The sequence below is a fragment of the Tyto alba genome, unplaced genomic scaffold, assembly GCF_018691265.1.
Source record: "Tyto alba isolate M040663 unplaced genomic scaffold, T.alba_DEE_v4.0 Super-Scaffold_10, whole genome shotgun sequence".
Lineage (NCBI taxonomy): Eukaryota > Metazoa > Chordata > Aves > Strigiformes > Tytonidae > Tyto > Tyto alba.
In genome coordinates this window covers 24,186,610-24,209,798 of record NW_024881262.1, presented here as the reverse complement: position 1 = coordinate 24,209,798, position 23,189 = coordinate 24,186,610, and the positions used below count along the sequence as shown (strand labels likewise).

Below are 23,189 nucleotides of genomic sequence, written 5' to 3'. Positions count from 1 at the left end.
CGCCCAAAGTGGCGCCCCGCCGGCCGGTTTCGTAGCGGAAGCAGGCGCCGCGCGGCCGGAAGCGGTGGGGCCGAGCGGAGCCGCCGCCATGAAGCCGGCGGTGGATGAGATGTTCCCCGAGGGCGCCGGCCCGTACGTGGATCTGGATGAGGTGAGGGGTAAGGGGGTGAGCTGCCGGCGGGGGTGGCGGGGGCCGCGCTGCCCGGCTGCGCTCAGCGCCTTTTTCCTAGGCAGGGGGAAGCACGGGGCTGCTGATGGACCTGGCCGCCAACGAGAAAGCAGTGCACGCCGACTTTTTTAACGGTAAGGGCCGCCGCGCCCCGGGCGCGGGGGCGTTTGGGGGGGCAGGGGGTCATCGTGGCGCCCGGCGGGGGCGGTGGTGCCTTGGGCCTGCCAGGTGGCAGCTGCAGAAACTGAAGATGATCAAAACAAACCTCGCTTGGTTTCTCTCCAATCTCACGTCTTTGGCGCCTGGAGGCGCTCAGGTTCTCACCAACCACGCTTCGAGGGAGTGGGGCGCCGTTAGAGTGCTTCAGCGTTACGCGATGCAGGTGGGGGGTGATACAATGCGTGTTTCTCCTCTCCCGGGGGTTTTAGGCAATTTAGCACGTTAATCACCACGAGAAAAAATGCCTCGGTGTGTTTGCATAGCAAATAGCTTATGTTAAGCAGTGTAAATACATAAAAAAATGAGGACAGAACTTCACAGAATTGTTTCTGGGTGTTACTATTCTATAGATAATTCTGTAATCTCTTAAGGTATGCATGCATATTTATTCAAAGTAAAACAAACCTTTTTTTTAATATGCCTTCTGCATTTGAAAGTCAACTGTATGCATATAAGTGTATGTATCTGCTTTTAGAGAGGAGAGCTGCTGTGTATCTAGCCACCTAGGGATAGTGTATACAGCGCTTTGCATTTGGTTACTAAGATTGTTTTTTTTATCCTTCTTAAGAAATACATTTAGACATTTCAGCAGGGAATTTCAGATATGTTATTAAATCTGGTTCCTATGGTGGCGCTGATGTCACAAACAGATGTGCTGAAATAAAGTAAGTTCCTCATGTTGCTCAAGACTTGGAATACAGAAGAAAAAGGAACTTCAGCTTTGATACACTCTCAACAGTTGTGAGGGACCTAGCTCTTTGTTGAAGCCAGCATATTCAGCAGTAGATATTTCCATAAAGTTTTACCATCAAGTTGTGGTATAATATTCCGTTGGTAGTTTAGGACACTTCTAAAGGAGGATTAATCCTTGGTTTGTTGTATGACATGTGTGTGTTGCCTTCTGTAAGAATAAAGACTTGCTTTCAGTTATGTTGTTGGTTTATGTTCAATATGCAAAGAAGATACAAAGGCGAGTAGTTAAGAGTACTTGCTAGAGATGACTAGAACAGCTGTGATTAGCTGGCCACACTTCACTAGGCTGAGTGAGATGAGTTTTCTGAGAGAAATGTTACTAGCACCTTCACAGCAATGAAGTGGTTTTTTAAGGAAGGGATTTTTCATAGCAAACCACAAACGCAAATGTCAATCTGCAAAATTTAGAACTGTGTACCTGGATACTATGACCTAAAGCCAGAATTCTGCAGGAGTGTCTACATCTGAGCTTTGCTGCACGCATAAAACCAGTACTGGTTTAGTTCTGGAGTCCGGGAGTCATGGTTGATCCACTCTGAATGTGATGGCCATGTAATGCATTTATATAAGTCCCTCCTTTGAAGCTTCACTCTGCTTTCATTAATTTAATTCCAAAACTTCTGTTGTACATGTGAAGCAGTTTAATTTGCGTGTGATAGAGAACATATAGGTGGGTCTCCCTGCCATTCTTCTCTGTCTCTTCCTACCCTGATGTTACATTTCTAGTAACTGATAGTGCAGTAACTCTCATTCACTTAATTAATCTTTATTTCTGCCTTTAATCCGAATAATAAAGAACTGTACCTGAGTATGTGCATATGTAACAGTTGAAACTTTTAACGTTAATTTTAACTTATCTTATTTTTCTAACTAGATTTTGAAGATCTCTTTGATGATGATGACATCCAATGAACTTAAGTGACCAGCTAAGCAGTGCTGAGATGTGGATTTTTCTCTAGGATCGCCTGTGGTGTCCATTATTTATTAAAATAATCAAAACAGGAAAATCACAGAGGGGGGGAAAAACCCTGTATAAGCTGCTTGGGGAATATGAAAGCCACATGGTTAAAGACAACTAAGGAGGGAATTGTAGGCTGTTATTTCTAGGAAGCTGTGTGTAGATTTTTCTTAAAATTTTACTTGCTGATGTGCTCATTCAATAAAATACTAAAGAAACCCCACCTCTCTCTTGGATATACTTTGAAAATAGATATTGCTGTGTTCTGAGCTCCCTTAGAGAATGAAATTTTTATTATTAAATCATTCACTGTTACCTTTGGATATTATATAGAGATACATAGCATGACATATTGCTGCCTGGAAAAGTTTTGTTTATCCCACAATATAGGATTATCTGGGGCTAAGACAGTTGCTTGATCTGAATAGTCTGACTCATTTGCCAGTCAGACTGAGAGTGTGCGTGGTCTCCTGTTTCAAGATAGATACTCAGCTACCATCAGTACTTTTAGGAAACCAGAATAAAAAGTAGTAATTTTATCTTGATTTTTTTTTTTTCAAGTAGAGAAACATTCTGGCCCTGGCCTATGGGAATGCTTTGATCTAAAAAAAAAACTAAATTCTTGAAATTGTACTCTATAGAAAGAAAATAATTTTAGGATTATTTTCTCCTGCTGCAGCAGAAGTGTAATTATTTGTACTTACAGGCATAGTGTATGTGAATCAGTCTGTTAAATTATTCCTTCAGATTTTGACAAAAGTTTTCAAAACATTTTTAGAAATGTTTGATTTTGCACCCTTCAGTCACCAAAGTGAATCTCAGAATGAAAGGAACCAGGTGAGTTTTTTTAGTGTATTATTTCAGAGTGAAGAGTTTAATCTTGTCTGATCTTAAGTGCAGTCTGTGTTCCCCAAATTGATCACAAAAATAGTACTGTGACTGATCATTTTTTAAAGACTTCACACTACTTAAATTTCACATGGAGTGAAATCCTTTCCTCTCATACTTCATGTTTTGGGGTTTTTTGGGGGTTTACCTTAAAGGAAATGTTAAATATAACAGTAAGTATGCTGGCCCTCGAGCTTAGAAATGTAAGCACAATAAAACCAGTAGCGCTTGGGTGATTTTTGCATTGTGTGCCTATGGATTTCTCAACACCCTCTGTTTCATCATGCAGTGTATGTTAAATCAGCATCCTGACATTTACTCTGCCTAGTGTCTGACATTGCAGTGTGTCCCTGAAGGAACAGTCTTGCTGAGGCAGTCTCCCTTTTAGTGCTCATTTTGGTTAAAGAGGCAGGGGTTGCAGACATTCCTCATTGAAACCGATGTAAACATTTTGCCTGAGTGGTAGTGACTGCGTTTGGACTGTTACGAGCTTTGGTGGTGTGCTTTCTCCAAACTAGAATTTGAGAAATGAGCTGCTGCCAGTAAATGGAGGCTGCATTCTGGGCAGGTGCAAAAGATGAAAAAAGTTTAAAGAAGCAACTCTCCTCTGTGCTTCTAGCTACTCCCTTTTGCTGATGCCTAGATTACTCAAGATGGTCACCTTGGGTTTTGAATACTTCCTTGTCCATGTTTTGTACTGGTTTCTCCTTTGTTGTTCATTTGCCTTCCTTAAGTTGTAAGAAACTTGAGCCTTAAGTTTGATCACAGCAGCAGGAGTAAATTCTGAGATACAGATCCATCTTCAACAGTTCCTCTTTGGTGTGAACAGTGTTTGCATTTTAGAGAAGGCCAAAACCTCAGCGAAGTGTTGATTTGAAGGTGCTAATGGTGATTCGTTCTAGTTCTGTAATGTCATCTCACTTGAGGAAAACATGGAACCTATCTTCATGAAGCTGGATAGAGGGCAAATAGTGCTCGTGAGTCCAGCACAGCCTAGAAGCCAAGAGTTTTCATCCTGGCAGGATATAGCTACCCATTCAAGGTAGCTATGGCTAACACCTTTATGTGAAGCTTTCTAGGATCTGTGTTTCATGTTAAAAAACAACATAAATAGTACTGCTGGCACCTGGGAAATACAGTATGCCTGTCTGTAGGGAAGGAGCTTACTCTGTGTGGTGTGTAGAAGTGTTAGAGTTAGTAAATTTCCTTACAAAGGAAGCTGTTGAATTTCAAGAATTCCCTTGGTGTGCAGCTGATGCCACTCTGGCTGTACTGTGAGTACTAGGTGGTTCTTTGCTGTTCCCAGATGCTAATGTGCTAATTAGGCTTGCAATTAAATCTGGAGGGGGTTTGTTCTTGGTATGAAGTGAAATGAAAGGAACGTTCTTCAGAGTTGGAAAAGGTACATAGGTTGTAGCTGTCTGGAGTTCTCTCCTTTGCAATGAGACTAGGTGAGGAGTGTGTATATAGCTTCATCTTTCTGAAGAGGGCTGTCAGTGTGTAAGAGCTTTTGTCAGGAACTATAATTTGTTTGGGTCCCTTTAGGGACTGTATTAATATAAAAAGGCTTGTACAAAGAACAAATTGCCCTTCAGCTCCGCATTGTTTCTGTGTTATCATTTGTGAAGCCTTTCAGTGTAATTAGTCTGTGTGCAATCAGCCTGTTGTTAGGGAATAATCACAAGATGTCAAAAGCTCTAATAAAAGTTTATTTAAATGGAATTATGGCATTTGTCCGCATTGGTCATTTCATTTACTGACCTTTGATTACTGTGTGTTTTGTGAAGTTTGACACGACTCATAATAGGTGTTTCTGAGTGAAAGAACAGGCCTGTTCTAGCAACATTTTGCACACATTTAGACAGATGTATATTACTATATAAGCTTCTGCGTATGAATTAGTATTTCAGTGGCCAAATAAAGGCTGTATTCAATAGATTTATGGAGGTAGAGAGGCCAGTGTCCTGAATTGTCCCACTGACTTCAGTGGGACAGCTGGCAATGTATGAAGCTGACCTTCTGCCTGAGTCTTGGCAGGATGAGGTCCCAAGTGCTAAAATGCTTTAGAAGGGGTGTAGCCAGTTGTGCAGCACAGATGAAAAGGAATAGCTTCAAAACACTTAAATGTCAGCCCGTTCCCTTTGATACTCTCACAGGGCCGATTCTCTGTTTGCAGGAAACAGCTAGCTGTCAAAGGATATTCTTAGGAATTAAGAATGCGATGTTTTGAGCTGAAAATAATCAAGTCATTGTGAGGGAGAGAAAGTTACTGTGCTAAGGGGAGCTGGTTGGCATCTGTGCATAATATTTCTGCAGTGCTTCTTCTGAGCTGGCCACCAGGGTAGCAGGAGAACCCGGTGTTCTGCTGCTGCTCTTGTGAGCAAGAACAGGCAAGCTCAGACCTAATGTGGTAGTGCTGCATTTTCTTTGGTTATTTTGGGTTTCTTCTTAGTTAACTTCCAGGGAATTAAAATAAAAGGTTTTCCTTTTGATACTTCAATAATTGAAGTGGAAGGTATTTTTCTCAATAAAGAAGGAATTGATTTAGATGAATAAATGGAGTTCTTCCTGCTTCCCCAGGGTGTTTGGAATCTGGCAGGCATCTTCCTGCTCTCAATGTGCAGTTGTGGAGCACATGAAAGCCTGCTGGGCAGATGACAGTGCAGCCCTGTTCTCTGCAAGTCTCCCTGTCGGTGATGGGGCTGGAATGCCAGCGTCACATCAGGGCTCTTTTGGAAGAGCACTAGCACAATACAAGTCAGTCCTTGGCAGCAGGGGTGGCTTTGAGGACAATGATTTGCTTCCATGTTTTTACTTCCAGATTTTTTTGTATATTTTTGTTTGTTTGTTTTTTTCAGTGTGCCTTATATTTTTTCCAGTTAGTCTTTGCCAAGCAGCAGGGTCATTACCCTGACCCTCATTATGACTTTTTTTCTCAAGCCACTACAGAGTTCAGAGCAGAGGGAGAGAGGAGCCTTGTCTTTAAAACTTTAAAAATTGGCAAACAGGGCCTTTTTGGTGAATAGTTCTTATTTATGGAAAAGTCAAATTGCATGTAGCAAATTCCCAGTTGGCCCTAATTTTAGCTGTGTTTGTACTGCTTGGTCTGTAACCGTGACATGTATGTACAAGCTCGTATGAACTCATGTAAAATTACGACCTCTTGAGAGAAAAGACCCTATTTTGTATATTGTGAATAAAAGACACAGAGCTGAAAATGTCATATGGGTGACTGAGTGAGGGAATACATATCAGCAAGGGAATGTGAGAAAGCATCCCTGGTACAGACGGGAGCTGCCCTGCACCAGGGCAGTCTCGGCGTCCCCCTGGCCCAGCTGAGGATGCTTTGGCGAGGACACTTGCGGAGGGGACTCTGTCCTTGGACAGTGACTGTCCCATCAGAGAGCTTCACAGTCAAAGTGTGCCCCAACTCCCAATAAAGCTGGCTGAGCAATGTGCTGCTGGGGTCTTCTGGTCTGCTGCTGCTTTGAAGTTGCCTCTGCAGTGCTGGGATGCAGGTACTGTGGTGTGGGAATCCCCCTTCTCTGTGTTTTACCTCATGCGGGCTGATAGATCCACGTTGGCCTTAAAATACTAACCAAAACACATTAAAGAACTAGGATGGCTTCTCTAGCAATCCCTGTCAAGGCAGTGGGGAAGCCGTGCTCTCCTGACTCCTTTGGGCAGAGTGCTATGTTTTCACAGATGCTCAGAGGACCGGAGGGAGCTGGGTGTGTTGGTTCATACCTCCTGTCCTTCCCTGCCTGACTCTAAGGGGTTCAGAGAGGGGCTTCAAGTGGAATGTCCTGCTCCACCTCTGTCTCGATAAAGCTGTTGTGCTTTATGGGTGGGATCCCAAAGCTTGCCTTGTGGGTGGGAATCCTCTGGTATGCCACGTGGGAAGAAACTGATGTTGACTTTTAATACTTCCATTTCATTGGGAATAAACCTTTCCTTCCCCTTGGATTGGCTGGAGAGCAACAAACTGCACCTGCCTGTAAGGAGGTCGCACAACCAGCCTCAAAGAGCAATGGTGTTACGCTGGGCTGGTCTCCTGGGATGTGTCTGAGAGCGAGTTTGCTGATTTACAGTCCCACGGCAGACTGAGTCTTTTCATCATGTACCTACATCTAGTACAAATGTCATAAAAACATGTGGCAGTTTTGCTCCCAGCCTGGGTACAGTTGGGATTGGTTTCCTCCAGAGTATTTTAAAGAGTAAACTTTAAATCTGATGGTAGTTCCTGCGTGGAAGTACAATGGCAGATTAGCTAAATGTAGGACTTCATCCTAATCCCTTTGCCACCTTCTATGCTGAAAAGCCTTTAGTGAGTTTACACTTCACAAATAAGTATAATACAAGTCTTGCAAGTGATTTATCTCTTTCTTGTAGCTCTTCATGGTTTAGTGCAGCTGCTATTTGTATTCCAATTAATTACTGACACAAGCAATTATGTGGGGTTGAGGCACAATTAGGATCAGCCTGTAATTGTGTTGAAAAGAGCCATGGATACTTTCACAGATTGTTTCCCTGCTGGATGAGACCGGCCAGTCTCTCCAGCTGTAACCGTGTCATTTCTCCCAAATTGTTAGTGCAGTGACTTAAATCTTTCATTGAGGAATGTTCTTGCTTTCTGCCTTCAAGAGATGATGCTGTCTTTCTCCGAGGGGAGAGAAGAGTCAAACACAGCTGTCGAGATCAAAGGAGCCGAGTGCTCTCTTTATAACCTGCCCTAATTACAAAGAGGCAAATAAGACCTTAGTCTTGGTGTCTTCATCATATTGGTTGCTATCTAATAGGAGCTGCTGGAATATTTATGTCCAGAGGCATCCCATTTGTGTGCCAGTAGCAGTACATTAATTTCTAAAGGGAAAAACACCCATTTAAACCTGCCACAGCTAGAGAGGCAGTAAATAGTGAGACCTAACTTTGTACTAGGTATCTATTGTCAGGATTGATTAAAAAAAAAAAATCCCAAACCACAAACAAACTAAACACATTTGTTGGAGAGCAGGTGATTCTGTGCCCTTTCAGTGTGTCAGTGTCATTCTTGGCTCTTTTGTTACAAGATAATTGTATGTTCAAAGCATTATGCAATCCTTGGGAGCCAGCCCCAGCCTTGGATATGTGCCTTTTTTAGCCAGGTTTTCCTTTTCCCATCCCACAGGTTTATGAAGCGTTGAGGGAGAGTAAAACCACAGCAACTCAGTGACGCAGAAAGGCTGGATTAATTAGGAGCTCCCTCAAGCTCGTCCCCCAGGACCTCATTATAATCCCAAACCCTATTTGGGGCTCTCCCCTAAAAGCAGCACAGGGCCAGCATGGTGCCCTGTGGGTCCCTGCCCTTGGGCTGCCACAGTCAGCCTGGCTGTGTGCCCCAGGCATGGCAGTGCCGGGGAGGTGGAGGTTTGCTATCCATACCACAGCCAGGGATTTGGGTGGTTCCTGGGCTATAAGAACTCCCCTGGGAGCTTGCGGGGGGGGGGGGGGAGGTCGGTAATTGTTGGCCACCCTGAGCTGCTGCTCCTGAAGCTTGTCAGCATGTTTTTGGTTTGTTGAGACCCCACATGCAGATACCTGCAGGGGCTGGGCAGCCTCGGGAGGCAGTAACCGAGGGGCTATGGGCAGCTTCAGGGCTCAACCCTGGCTGCAGTGGGGCAGAGGTGTGTGTGTTGGAAGGGGGGTGCTTCTATGCCTGCCCTGCCCTACCCTGTGTCTGGGCTTGCTTTGTTGATGGGGTGAGCCTTTGTAGGGAGCATTTGCCCTGGGGGAGAGCTGGGAGGGGGCTCATTGCTCTTCCTGGGGGTGCAAAGTGGCTTTCTAGGTGTGTGGTGGCTTAAACTGGGATTTGGTGCCAGCTAGGGAGGCGTGTGCGCCTCTAGCTGAGCTCTGTAGAGCAAGAATCTTAGAGAGATTTGAGGTGAAAGACTTCATAAAATAGTCCATATCCCTGAAGGGAGGGTTTTGACCCCTATTTCCATGCAGTGGAGGCTTACCTCGTTCGCTGTCTGCTGCCTGGGCTGCACTAACTGGGGAGCTGGGCTGTTTGCTGTTTCTTGAGGCGCTTGGGTTGGACAGGCCTGAGCGATACAGGTACCCTGTGTGGTGCATCAAGCGGGGAGCTGGGAAGAAGATGGTCTCTGCACTCACATCCTGGAGGGTGAGTATCATGCTGAAGCTGTGTTTCAGTATTTATGGCTGTGAGAAGAGGGAAAAGCCAGTGCACGGAACAGCGGCTTTCCTTCATACACAGAATGGCTTTCTTTAAAACTCCCCCCGAGTGCTTCGTCTTACTGGGTTTACAGGGGTTTCTTTCTTGATAAGACAGACAGCCTCAAAAGGGTGTGCTGTTCTCAAGCAGGAAACCTCTGCTTGACCAGGATTTTAGCCTGGGATTCAAATCCTGAAGTTTAAACCTTTAAAGTGTGATTGAAAATGTCCTGTAAAGGACAGAAGTCCCTACTGTGCTTTAGGAAGAGAGGAGCTGAGAGGAGACATCCCTCAGAGCTGCTTTGCTGCCCTCCTGCCCTGGGTTACTGCGTACACAAATACTCTTAAAGGCAGATCCTGCATGAACTGGACTGCCCACTCATTTATGCATCCTTGTTGCTTACAGAGGTGACAGTACTTGTGCTCATCATAGCATATATTTTACATATTAGTTGCCATGGTTGTGTTTGGAGTGTTGGGCAGGGTTTGGGAGAGGTTGCTTGCTCAACATATTTACATGCGAGACCCACTGCAAATTGAGGACCACGTGCTATGTCGTTCACCGGTGGGAGCACGTGGGGAGGAGCAGAAATGGGAGAGTGTGGGGTTGAGGCACAAGTGCTAATAAATCCTGGGTTCTGCCCTGGCCTAAAGCAGATAGAATTAGAGGTGTGTGGCAGTGTGAAAAGCCATGTCCAAGCCTCCGAGTCCTGGTGTACAAGCTAAAACTGTAAGCATATTTGTTCCTGCTGCATGGCAGGAAGGAAAGTATAATTTGTTTTGGCTTTCTCTTGGGAACTAGTCTTTAAATTAGTATTTCCTCTTAGTGTTTATCCCAAATGCCTCTTAGCACTTTGATTCTTTCAATTTTCCCTACCTTCAGAAAATCCATCTGAAAATATTTGAAAAAAAAACACTGCAAAAGCTCTGACTTGCTCCTTTCAGTTTAAGCCTCTTATGCCATTTGATCCAGCAACTGCTGCATTTTTAAATCTCTTTTTGTTTCTGGATTAGCTTTTTGGTTTGTTTTTTTCCTTTTTATTTTTTTTTCTTTTTTCTTCTTTTTTTTTTTTTTCTTTTCCCTGTTGTCTTCCCATTAATTCACACAATAGGAGCACGTTTTTTCCCAGTTCTCTGAATCCGACATGATCAGATCGAACATCAGTTTGGCCCTTGCTAAATCTAGCATGCTTGAAGCCTCCTGGGCCAGCGGAGGCCCCCTCTCTGGCTGGCCAGTCAGGGTGGATTCAGACACAGTGGCTTCAGGGAAACCGTCTGTAAACCAGAGCTCATCTTACCCGAAAGGAAGGTAAATACAGTGTGAGGGGATGAGATGCTGAAGCCTTGATGAAAGCTAGAGGGTGGGAAGTTTCTTGGGGAAGCAAAAGCAGGGTTTCCTTGTGTGTGTGAGCTCAGGGTACCCCCACTTTGCTGGGAAAAAAAACAAAACAAAACAAAACAAATATTTCCTGGGCTGCCTGGTAAAGCTAGGAGAATGTCCTTCTCTCCAAATCCTTCCCAATGACGCGTACAAAAATATGGAGCATTCTCATTGAGAGAGTTTATTGTTGTTATTATTTATAATGTGGTAATTCACTGGAGTGTAGAAAGTGCTGGTGTTGGAAGTAATTTCAGTTGAAGCTCTTAATGCTGTTTTTTGCTTGTAATAACGCAAAAGCTCTGATTTGTGTTAGCTTGTTCTGAAGCCTAATGAGAGTCGTCTTTGAACATATCTGAGAAACCATCAAATCCTCTTTTAGCTAAAAGTCAGGCAAGCTCTTTGGAGAGCAGTTTGATGGGATTGGTACTAATCCCAGCTGTAATACTCTTCCCCCATTAAGGTAACCTTGCCAAGAGCTGGGGCAGGTCCTGGGGGTGTTCAGCCCAGAAGCCCACGCAACACGGGAGGTTGCACCACTGCCTGAATCTCTGCCCAGCTGGTGTGCAAACCATTGCTTATGACACACTTATGGTATGAAAAAGTAGAAATACGGTTGCTAGATCTCAAATTCTGATAGCATGTGGGAGCTATTCAGAGGGGAGATGGGATAGGATCCTGCCATCTTGCAGATGGAAACTGTAAGATGCTGCTTGTGTGCCCAGTGCTGGTGGCCTCTGCACCGAACTAGTACTCGTGCCGTCATTTCCAGTGTCAGGTGAGTGACTTGGGAAGGGACACCTCCACCCTAAGGTCTCTGCCCAAGAGCCTTGGGAGACCTTCTGTTCCCCAGTCAGGCACAGTGTTTGAAGGGGAGCTGCTGGCACTTCTGAGCATCACAACTGTGGCCAACACATCTGTGATCACCTTGGGACCCCGAAGGTCAACAGGCCGCTTTTACTGTGTGGCCTCACCGGTGCTCATAAGGCTTTTCAGATACATCGAGAGAAGATCTCTGCCCTAAACAAGCACGCTGTCTGCATTAGAGATAACAATAGGGGATAAACTTAAAAGGAAAATCAAAGGATTAAAATCAATGGAAGTTAATAATGTGAAAATATTCAAAGATCTGGGCTAAAGAAGGGAGACAACAAACCATGGGTGGAAATCAAAGGCCCTAATAAGACCAGGAGTTACGATGGGAAAAAATGGAGCCATCTGTTCTGGTTGAAAACAAGAGCAGAGGTGGCTTTCACAAAGAGTCTTCTTCCTCTTCTACTCACATTTTAAAATGCTGGATAAAATTGGTTTAGATTACTGTAGGTGGTTGAAAAAGGGAAATGTAGAATGTGATATTCAAATGTAACTAATTTTTCTCTTACCATTTTTAAATTTTAAAAAAGGTCAGGCCATCTTGAGAGTTACTCTCTCATGGTGTGGCAGGAATGGTGTTTAACTTTGGGCCCAGGTTTCCACAAAGAGAGCAAGAGCAGAGGTAGGAGTGAACTCTTGGTCCCTAATGGAAGTCATTTATGTGTAACCTCACTGATTTCACAGGAGAGAGAGTCCACCCTTGGCAATCATTGCCCCCGCAAAAGGCAATTTTCTCGTAAATACAGTATAGCTATAGCTCTAGTGCCCCAGGACTCCGTCCAGGGTTAAGCCACCTCATCCCTTCCCATGCAGCACCCCCTGCTTTAATGGATGTCTGGGTCTGGGTACAGCAGGAAACCCATGAAAGTGGAATCATTGATATTGTCGGCATAGACGCCGTTGTTGTCCCCCTCCCCATACACCTGAAGCCAGACCTCGTCCCCAGTGCTGAGGTGCAGCAAGACAGAGCCGCTTGCTTGGTCCACGTTGTTCTTCTGGAATTGGTCATAGGTGAAGATCACTGCCTTGTCCTTCTTGTAGAGGCTGACCTTGACGTCCGTCAGGTAGACTGTCAGGTGGTAGGCGAAGTAGTACGTGCCGGGGATGTTGCAGAGGAACTTGCCGGTGCTGGCGTCGTAGTGGCTCTGCTCATTGTAGAAGATCTTGCTGAAGCGGATGGGGACATTGGGGTGGGGGGCTCGCTCTGTCAGCCCCACGCTGAAGGCAGAGCGGTAGACAAAGGCATCTTCACCCTTCTCCCCCTTCTGCCCTGGGTATCCTGGAAATCCTCGTGGCCCTTCCCGCCCTGGGGCTCCTATTTCACCTTGGTTGCCTTTGGGACCTTGTGTACCTGGGGGACAGAGTGGAGACAGGGAGCTGTGTTTGCACTGTGCTGGCAGCTGCTCCGTATCCGCCTCAAACACAGAGGGGGCTGTGGCACTCGGGTCTGCTCAGCAGCACTGAGCAAAGGCTGGATGGCCTCACACCCACCCATGAGCTCAGCCAGTGAGTGGAAAGCCCGCTCACCCCCCAGCTGTGTGCAGAGCTGCCGAGAGAAGCAGGTCTGCAAAAACATCATTAATTGGAAAAGCAACCATCAGACCAAACTCTTTGACTTGGGTTGTGGAATCTCTATCCCTGGAGATATTCAAAAGCCATCTGGACAAAGATCAGGCACAGACCCACCAAACAGGAGACCTGCCAGGGCTGGGCCTGAGGGCTGGGGCTGCCCACAGGCTCCAGGACTGATGTACCCCTTGTTCCTCACCAACCTTCCTCTCCTTTCTCTCCCTTTAGTCCGTCTTTTCCATCTTTCCCATCCCGGCCAGGGAGCCCGTTGTGGCCAGGGTAGCCAGGCGCTCCTCCCATCCAGTTGGCACATGGTGTTTTGGGGTCAGGCTGGGCATCCTGGGCAGCCACCTCTCTGCAATGGGGGGCTACCAGCAGCAGCGCGCAAAGGAGGAATCCTGCTGGGTCCCTCATCATCAGTTCCTGATGTGGACAATCATTTTGTTAACTTTAAGGGTTAATAGGAAAAAAAAAGTGAACAACCCCCGCACCCCTGAATAATTGAGAGGCACAGAAAACTAAGATTTGAGTCAACATATCCAAAGGAAAGAAATTCTGATCACCCCAAGGGCCTCCCCATATCCAGCTGGCTTCAGCTCCATGACCCAAGCTGGGATGGGGCCCCCGGGAGCAGCGTGGACCTCAGCCCGGGAGAAACATCCCGTCTGGAGACTAAACACCAGTTACTCCCCTGGCACTTGAAGGCTTTTAGCACCAGCACAGATGTAGCCTGGGACCAAGCACAGCAGATGCCAGGGTATCTGCAGCTGATTTCTTTGCAAACCTCTGCTCAGTTAGCCACCATACACTCTAACTTCTGCCTGGATGAGCGAGCAGCTGATTGAAACTACAGGTCTGGCAGAGCCCATCTCAAACCCTCAGAAGCCTTTAAGGTGAGCAGGTGGTTTACTGCCTGCTAACCTGGCTCTATCTAACATGAACAGAAACTACAGCCAGGCTTTCCATCTCCTCTGAGCAACCGTATGAAATTATGATACTGTTTGGGGGTTTTGTTGTTTTTTTTTGTTTGTTTGTTTGTTTTTTTTTTGTTTTGTTTTGTTTGTTTTTTGTTTTCTATCCAAATTATGTTTTTGGATTACGGGAAGACAAGTTGTGCAGTGTTTAGGCACTGTAGGGTCGTATTTCTCTTTGATCTAGTTGCTTTGCTAGTCTGAGCAATTAGTGTGGCTGTCCAGAACCAGGTCGGTGGTGACACCCTACGGCCAGCCTGGGGCTTTGTTCTGATGCTCGCAAAAAATCAGTGGGACCTTGGCAGGCTTTGGGTCAGGCTTTTAGGAAAAAGATATTTTAAAATTACTATTGTTCTGTGATACTACACACCAGGCAGAGATTATACCCTGGAACAATAAAGGTATCCTGTTATGAGGATTGTAAGTGGCATAATAGGCAATAAAAAGTGAATAACAGCATGGCCATTAGAGTCTCTTAGCTCTGTAATTTCCAAGAAAAATAGTATTTCAGAGCAACTCCTTTGCAGGGGTGATTTTCCTAGGCAAGCTATTTAAATGTCATATTTTAAATAATGTCTTATTAGGTCTCACATAATTGCTTCAGAGGAATCTAAATGAATGTGCTGGTTTTGGCTGGGGTAGAGTTAATTTTCTTCATAGTAGCTGTTATGGGGCTGTGTTTGGATTTGTGCTGAGAGCAGTGTTGATTACACAGGGATGTTTTAGCTATTGCTGAGTAGCACTTGCAGAGAGTCAAGGCCTTTTCTTTTCTCTCACCCCACCCCACCAGCGAGGGGGCTGGGGTTGCACAAGGAGTTGGGGGGGACACAGCCAGGACAGCTGACCCCAACTGACCCCAGGGACCTCTCAGACCTTATGGCGTCATGTTCAGCAGATAAAGGTGGGGGAAGGCGGGCAGGGGTGCCCCTGCTCAGGGACTGGCTGGGCATTGGTTGGTTGGTGGTGAGCAATTGTTTTCATTTGCATCACTTGTCTTTCTTGGGTTTTATTTCTCTCTCTTTATTTTTTTCCTTTCATTACAATTTATTATGATTATGATTATTATTATTTTATTTCAATTATCAAACTGTTCTTATCTCAACCCACGAGTTTTCTCACTTTGACCCTTCCAATTCTCTTCCCCCGGTCCCACTGGTGGAGGGGTGAGCAAGTGGCTGTGCGCTGCTTAGTTGCTGGCTGGAGTTAAACGACAATAACAAAGAGGTTGCCATGATTTTGTTTTTTGCAGGATATGAGGGGGAGGAATTTGAAGAAAACTTCAAAGCTCTGCTTAACGACTTAGGTGGGCAGTACCTAACACATGAAATTAGGGAACTCCTAAAATGGTGCCCGCACTGCTGGGTTCTGGAAATCCAGCAGCTGCGTGGCACCCTGTGATGGGGCCAGGGCAGTTTTGGGGTGCCATGGCGTGCTGTGAGCACGGCCTGAAGCTTAAGCAGTGCTCCTGCATCTCTGCTCTGGATGTAACAGTTGTCATTGAACCAGGGTGGACAAGGGAATCGGATGTCTGTAAATCCTAAAAGTGGCGTGGTTTGGCAAGCAAGGGTGTGCGAATTTGGGCACACTGTGACATGGCCAGTTTGCCATGCCCCACTGCAGGGCACTAAGCGGAGGGACCCCTGTCCCCCCTGCCTGCGTTCCCTCTTGCTCAGCTACATGTACGCACCCCTGCAAAATCAGCACAGGCTGTCTGGGGACATCTGTGTGAAAAAATGATAGCGTTCAATAATAATCTGCCTCAAAATTGTGTTTCTCGAGCTGTGTTTTGGTGGTTTTGCTAGGCTTACTTCCACTTTCTGCCTAGAACTCAAATATCATTAAAATTTTAGTGACACGTGCCCCAGAATCAGGTATTCTGCTGGTGCAAAATAAACCCCTCCTGTAAGGTCGAAAGTGGTGCAAATTTGAGGCAGCCCAAAGGAGGGCTGCAGGGAGCTTTCCTGGCAGATGCCCATCCAGCTTGCTCTGAAGGGCTCAAAGCGATGCCCATCCCACAGCATCCCTGGGCGGCTCTTGACTGTGGATACATTACACAAGCTAGTTTTCTCCTTTCTCATAAGAAAAGCGTTGTGGTATGACATAGAAAACCACTTATTTTTATATAGTTTGACTCGAGCACAGGTGGTTTGCTTTTTTGAGAAACGAAGTAATTCTCTGGCATAAGTATGTCTTACAAAAGGAAAGTTCTAAGCTATGTCTGCTAGCTTAAACTCTAGTATAGGTATGATATCCCTTTGCTATCTCTTTTCCATTTCTTTTTGTCTTCCCATCTGATGCTTATCAGTGTAACATGAAATAATCTGGTATATTTAAATGTCAGCTGTACCTCTCGGACAAGTAATAGATGAACTAAGTACTCTTGGTGGCTTTCAGCTATTCCCTTGGCAGTTACTATATTAAAAGCTCGTATGCATTCTATGAAGTGTATTCATTTACCAGCAGAAATCAGTGTATCATCTAAAAGAACAATGCCATTCTGAAGTGCTACACAGTGATTCAGACCATGATTCAGAATTTATATTTCACATAACACTATATAAATATGATATATTTATATAAATTTAAAACCCCCACATCTTTTTGCACAAAACAGAACAAAAAATCCATCTGTTTTCCAACTCCAGTGTTTTCTTCAAAGGATATTAACCAGGGGGTTGGCTTATGTTTATCTTTTTTTCTTTTTGTAATTACTTGTAGCATAGTTTTTGCCAATGTTCCAGCAGTGACTTGCTCCAAGGGGCTCGCGCCTTAAGTCTGGGTGGTGCAGGTTTCTGGTAAGGAGCTGACACGACTCAGGGAGATTTGGGGCAAACCCAATCTTCCCAGGAGTCTTCAAGGAAAGAGGTGAACCGAAAGGTGCCAGTTTAGTACTTGCTGTTACAGCCATGTGGTTTTTCACTGTTGTTCCTGACTACTTTTGATTTAGGAGTTTTGATCTCTAAATAGTGTTTCCAAAAATGTGAGTATGAATCTAAGGGAGATCAGCTATTCTTGGTTTAAAATACTTTCTGGCTATTCCGAGAATAACTCTAAGAAAGGAAACTTCTTGCAAGCAGAAAAGTCTGTCTGTCTGATTCAGCCCAATAGAAGAGAGAATCCTGAACTTAGTAAAAGGAAAAAAAAATCATGCTTACCAGCGGCTTTGAGTCCTGGTTGGCTTGCTGCAGTCTCCTTAGAAATGAAGTCCGGCTACCACATCGCTATCCCTAAGGGCATGGGGAGCTGTCAGCTCAGACACTGTATTTTCCATTTGCTATTGCGCATGCTGACCTAAAAGTTGGGTTTTCCCATTAATTTTTCCTGGCCACCCACTTAAGTTTTGGACCGCTTATATAATCCAGTCACACTAGGATGTCTTGCAAAGATAGCCTTAATGGGGAAAAGATGGGTTTGGGAATTTGATAGGAACTGAAGGAGCAGTGGTTTGCTGGAGAAGCCCATGTGGAAGCCTGCTCGTCCAGGGCTGAGCTGGTACAGCACAAGCAGCTGCTCTGTGTAAATTAGGAAATGTTGTTAGCAGCTGATGGAGAAAGTGCGTCTACAGCCTTGCATTAATGCACTCAAATGGGGCTTTTTCAACATGTTAGTAAATGAATTATTGTGTGAGAAGTTTTGGCTTCTCCTTTTAATGGCAAGAGCTGTTCCTGCCTGGAGGCTGCTACTGCACTAAAGAAGGGCAAAGCTGCCCAATGGGAAGGGCAGTGCTCGGCCAAGAGTTTTGTCTTAAGCCAACCAAGCATGTGCCAGCAGTACTGTAAATCATTGGAGTAATTTCAGCCCTATGGATGGCTTTCAAGCTACCACACATTTTGGCGTTAGGTCAAAACAAAGTCTTTTTTTCTCTGTGTCTCTCTCCTTCCAAAATGGAGGTTGAACGTTGGAGAGCGGAGGCTTTCCTCTCCAGCCGCTCTGGGGCAGTTCAAGGTTAGCTAGGCAGGACCTTGGCAAACCTGGGCTCACAAAATCAGACCAGGAAGAAAATAGTATGATGCCTGTTGTTGCAACTGGACATGAGGAGCTGGTGTCCCTGAGAGAGGGGGAACTCATCCAAGTGAATGTCAGCAGGACAGTATCCTGAATTAGTGAGCTGTTGTAAAGACTTGGCTATCTGGAAGGACTAAAAGGATGTATAAAAGAACACATAAATAATTTCCTGTATGCAGAGCTCGAAGTCAGCAAGGGTAAATTTGAAGTCCTGAGGGAAGGGTGCAGGAGGGAGGAGCTGCAGGGTGGCTTCTCACTGCCTGCCTTATTTTGGTCAAGCTTTTAGTGTTCAGCATTTGAAAATTTTGATTTTTTTTTTTTTTTTTTTTGTGTGATGGTTTTTCCATGCAATGTTGAGACTTAAAACAATCCCTCATGCAACCTCAATAAAATATGAGAGAGATCCAGTTGGATTTGTTGTTTTCTTATAAATATGATTTGCTAGAGCCATGTGTGTGTTTGTGTGCATGTTATGCCAGTTTCTGTTGAAGTCTTGTCTTCTGAGCAGTGAATGGAGGAGCAGGATCTTGGAACTGAAATAGGAACTTTTTTTGCAGTGGAGATGAGGTTTTCAGCTGCTTCTGCCCAGGATGTGAGCAAGACAAGGCTGATTTCCCTGCTGTCTCTCAGCTTGAGCCCCAAAATGCATGATTGGGGTATTTATTAGGTTGCCAGGATTTGAAAACTGCACCTGATGTGCTTAATAGGTAGTGCTGCAATTGCCTCACGGCTTTCAATTCAGTTGTTAGGGAAACACCACGGTGATAAATCTTTCAGTGGCCCATCAAACAGCCTCCCAGACATTATCCCTGCCTCTCAGAAGAGGGGTGGAAGTTTATCTCCGGGGGTACAACCTGCTGATACAACGCCTGATGCACTCGCTTGCACTTACGTTGTTTTTCACACTTGGTTTGCAGGTTGGTGCTGGCTCATGTTCCTGCTGCAGAGGGAGATATTGTACAATCCAATGAGCTACTTTTGGCTGTGTGATAGGAAAACATGCAAAATGCCTTTTGTTCTGCCTGGTGACAAGCAAAACCTGCCACCATGTGTGGACTGAAACAGCAGTGCCTGCAGCTGCGGTGCTCAACAGCTCCTGTTGGGGCTGGGGAGTCTTTCTGGCACAGGGAAAACTGCTGTCCACCAAGTCCTGCGATACCTTCTCTGCTTTGCACTGCAGTCACCAGATCTCTGGTGAGGGACACGCTGCCCTTACCTTACTCCGCTACAGACCTTGTGCTGAGCCTGACCTTGTTTTCTCTGTTGAATCTGATGCAAGTCTGCAAATATGAAAAACACAAAACTGACATGATGGATGGTGGATCGCAGCTTTCACTAAGAATTGAAAATAAGCAGAAAGTTATATTTAGCCATCTATAAACAGGAATAAAAGCGAGCGGGAGGTTCGTTATCAGCTGTGCTCCATCAGCGCAGTCACGCTGCCCGCTGGTGTGATTAGAGGGCTAAAAAGCCGTTTTGGCTGCAGGGAAGCCGGGCTGGTTGCCTCAGGAGGAGGTGGGTGGCTGCCCAGGCCAGCCTGGCCCCGTGGGCAGGATCCGCGCCATGGGGGCCGGGGAAGGAGCCCCCAGCTGCCCACCACTGTCCTCTTGCAGCGGAGTCGAGCCAATGCCACCATGGAGCCCAGCCCATGGGAACCCTCGTCCCCCGGTCGTCCCTTCCCGAGGCTGCTGTGCCCTCCCCAGCCCCGGGGCTGGGGCCCCTCTGCCGGGAGCTGCCCCCTGCCCTGCCCTGGCTCGATGTCCCTCCGGGACTCCTGGCCCTTCCCTCGCCTTTCCACTGGCCCTGGATACCGCACGTCCCAGTAACAACACACATTCCCCACTTTGCTAAAAACAGCAAAAGCTGTTTACGCCATTTAGCGGGCTGGCTGACAGGCTGTTACGTGCTATTTTGGTGCCGCCCAGGGCTGTGTGCAGTGGAGGGACCACAGCCTCCATGCCAGGGATGCTGCTGGCTCTGTCCCCGGGCACCACCGGCCGAGCCGGCTCACCCTTCTGCTGCAGCCCGACCGAGTCAGCTCATGTGGTCAGACAGACCCCGTGCCTGTCCCCGCCATTGCCCCACGGGCACCTTCATCGGGTGCAAGATGGCGGTGAGTGCTGAGGAGCCAAGTCCAGAGAAAAAGCAGTAAAATGGCGTTTAGTGCCAGTGCTCCTGTCAGCAAGGACCCTATCCACAAATTGCAAATTCTCCGCGATCCTGTGCATCATTGTGTGTCCAAACTCTTCTCTGTACTGCATTGTACTTCCCTCTAGTGGCTAATGATTAATGGGGAAGAGGAGCTTTCTCCCTGAGGGCAGGCTGGAGGGTGTCACCCTGGTCCTGCCTACCCTCGGGGGCTGCTCAGCCCCTTCTCCAGCAGCCGGGCCCCTGTGGGGTCCGCCATGCTGGTGGGTGCACCTTGTGCAAGCGTGGCATCGGGCTGCTGCGGCCATTCGCGTCCCCCCCACAGTGCCTGCGGGGAGGCCTGAGGGCCATCGGCACCGCATGTGGCGCAGCCACGCCTGTTACAAGCTCACGGACCTTGATACTCCCACAGGATTTTCCTAGGTGAGTGCAGGGAGGAAGCACAGGTCCGGGGGCAGGCAGACCTGACAGCAGTGAGCAGTGGCCAGGGGTGTGCCGCAGGCCGGGCCAGCCCTCAGGAGGGGACGAGGGCTTTGTGGGGAAGCCTAGCTGGGCTGGGCATGGTGAGTTGCTCACCCAAAGTGAGGGCCGTGTGGTGGAGGAGGCGGGAGTCCCATGGGTGCATGCCACAGCGGGGATGCTGTGCCAGCGTTTGGGGACCACCAGGAGCCAGCAGTGAGGAGGGGACGTGCCCCGCTCGGCCAGGTGAGGGGAGCCCTGGCCCTTCCTCAGCTGCACAGCCACCGGCCTGCCGGACGCAGTTGGCCTTTGCTCAGTGAATCCAGGCTGCTTCTCGGCAGCAGGGTGACTGATTTCTCAGCCCGTTTCACACAGACAAACGAGCTCTTTTCTTCCCTGCAACGGGCAGAACAGCTCCTTGCCAGGCTTGAGCAACAGCATGTTTCTCTTCTCCATGATCGCAAATAAACTTCCCCAGCCTCAAGGGATCCCTGCTTGGCTCCCAGCGAGGGATCTTGGCGCAGCAGGGTTTCTCATGCCGAAAGGGACATTGAGACGCATTTGTCCAGGAAGCAGGGCCCTGTAAATACTGCTCAAAGGTCCTTTTATTAATGTTATAGCTGTTCCCAGGGCACTCGTTTCTGCACTGCAAGTTCGGGGTGCTGCTTTGGCCTCCTTGGGCTGCGCCAGGGCAATGCAGCCAAGGGCCCATGTAGAGGGTTATGCACAACCCCATCCAGCTCCCCTCCGCTCTCACGCCAACTTGCAGCTGAGTCAGGTACGGGCTTCTTTTAGCACAGGCTGGTCTTGTTTTGGGGCTTGTTCTGGGCTGGGAAGAGGCCAGGCAGGGAACAGAATAACAACCTCAGTGATCTGGTATGTGGAGCACTCCCCTGCAATGTGCCCTGCCAAAACATCCTCCCCAGATTTCATTCCCAGCAGTGATCACATATTTCCAATGAGGCACCTGAGAGTGTACCTCTGCCCAGCTCTCCCCTTCAGCTTTGCTCCGCAGGCTGAGCTATTAATGAGGTATTTAATGAGATTTCTACTTACCCATTAAAATGAACATCTCGATGCAGGCAAGGAAGGAGAGCTTGCAGTGGATAATCACACAACCCCCTGCAGGCTACTTGCATTCATTGAAAAAGCATTTTTACAAAGTAGATAAATTATTTGTTAGGGGAGTATTTCTGAATAATTCAGGCATGGAGAAGGGCAGTTTCCTTTGCGCACACGAATCTCCTCATTATCGAAGTCAGTCAGGCCCCTCAGCTGTGAGGTTTGGACAATAGATGGTGCTAACCGCCCGAGCACCGCCGAGTCCGGGGGGGACTGGGGGCTGGTTTGCAGTGATCCCCCCCCAAAGAGCCATCAGGCTGGTGGGGAGCAGCAGGAGGGTGCGCTGTGGTTTCCTCTGGGTGTCTCAGACAGCCGGCGCGGCACCTGCCCTTGGTGGCACGGTCGGCAGAGATGCTCCTGCAGTCCCCATCCACTCGGTCCAGCCAGGCCCCTTCCCTTGCCGGTGTGTGGGCTGTGGGGTGGAAGCGAGCTGCAACCCCAGCCAGCTGAAAACAGAACAGAAGAGAAAAACTTTGGGGTTTGTTTGGGGCTTTGCAGCATTTGTGCGATGTGGTGGAAGTAATCCCAGCTCAACTACTACAGTCTACCTGATCTACATCACTCTTCCATCCTTTTTAGAGGGGTGTTTTCTTCCCAGTCCCCTGTTTTTCATCACTTTTGGTTGCTGAGGGACAGAAATGGCATCATCTCCTCCCCAGTCACCATCCCCATCACGGGAAATGTCTTTTCTTTCAGACCCTGTACCCACTGCTCTTGATTTGGGGTAACAGTGTTGCTGGGCTGTCTGGAGGAGCTGCACAAACCCTAAGAGTGTATTTGCTGTGGGTTTGATGGGAAAGGGGAGGGGGCACGCAGAACCCTGTAAGCTTGAGCACTTTGGCAGAGGCTGTGTGGGGGCAAGTGGCTCCATGCTGGGGCACAGAGTAGGCTGTGAGGGGCCACAGGATGCTGGTGCTGCTGCTGGGCTTTCCGGGTGACCCCCAGCTCTCCCCACAGCAGCTAGTTGGGATTTAGGACACCTCATAAGGGGATTTGCTTTCCCTCTCTCTGTCCCTTCCCTCCTTGTATCCCCCATCGCAAACAGGACAATTATTCTCACTGCAGGCGGGTGTATGGGTGCTGGCACACCCAGCTCCTCCGAATGTGGCCCCATGCAGGCAGGGTGCTGGCAGGGTGCAGGCAGGGATCCTCATGGCTCCATAAACCACAGCCCTCACCAGCTGTGTTTGAAATCACTGCCTGGTGACAGCCCAGTGCCATCCACATCCACCCTGCCACTGGGGTGAAAGTCAGGAGCTCGCAAGTGAGATAATGCCCTCCCATCACACTTTTCTTTGCATTATGCAAATGCACAAGAATAATTTTTGGCCATAATGGTTTTTCCATCCCCTGTGGTATCGATCCAGAGCCACTGGCTCCAGCAACCTCTGCCATGCATTAGCTGACTCCCTGCTTTTTGCAGCATGATGGATGTGAAGGCAGGGTGGTGGGACCAGTGGGTTGGGC

At 47.3% G+C, this 23,189-nt stretch overlaps 2 protein-coding genes across 2 annotated transcripts; one reads left to right on the top strand and one right to left on the bottom strand.

Moving 5' to 3' along the window:
* The first annotated feature begins 13 nt into the window (after positions 1–13).
* Positions 14–2,322, top strand: COPS9 (COP9 signalosome subunit 9). The gene is made up of 3 exons (XM_042799933.1): positions 14–151; positions 231–303; positions 2,016–2,322. Exons 1-3 carry the CDS (start codon positions 89–91, stop codon positions 2,051–2,053), a joined length of 174 nt encoding a protein of 57 aa, XP_042655867.1. The 5' UTR covers positions 14–88; the 3' UTR covers positions 2,054–2,322.
* Positions 2,323–10,736: 8,414 nt separating this feature from the next.
* ADIPOQ (adiponectin, C1Q and collagen domain containing) lies at positions 10,737–17,503 on the bottom strand. The gene is given in 4 exon segments (XM_033001592.2): positions 10,737–12,799; positions 13,221–13,440; positions 17,144–17,187; positions 17,190–17,503. Coding segments are annotated over 4 exon segments (861 nt in total). The 5' UTR covers positions 17,260–17,503; the 3' UTR covers positions 10,737–12,272.
* Between the last annotated feature and the right edge of the window lie 5,686 nt (positions 17,504–23,189).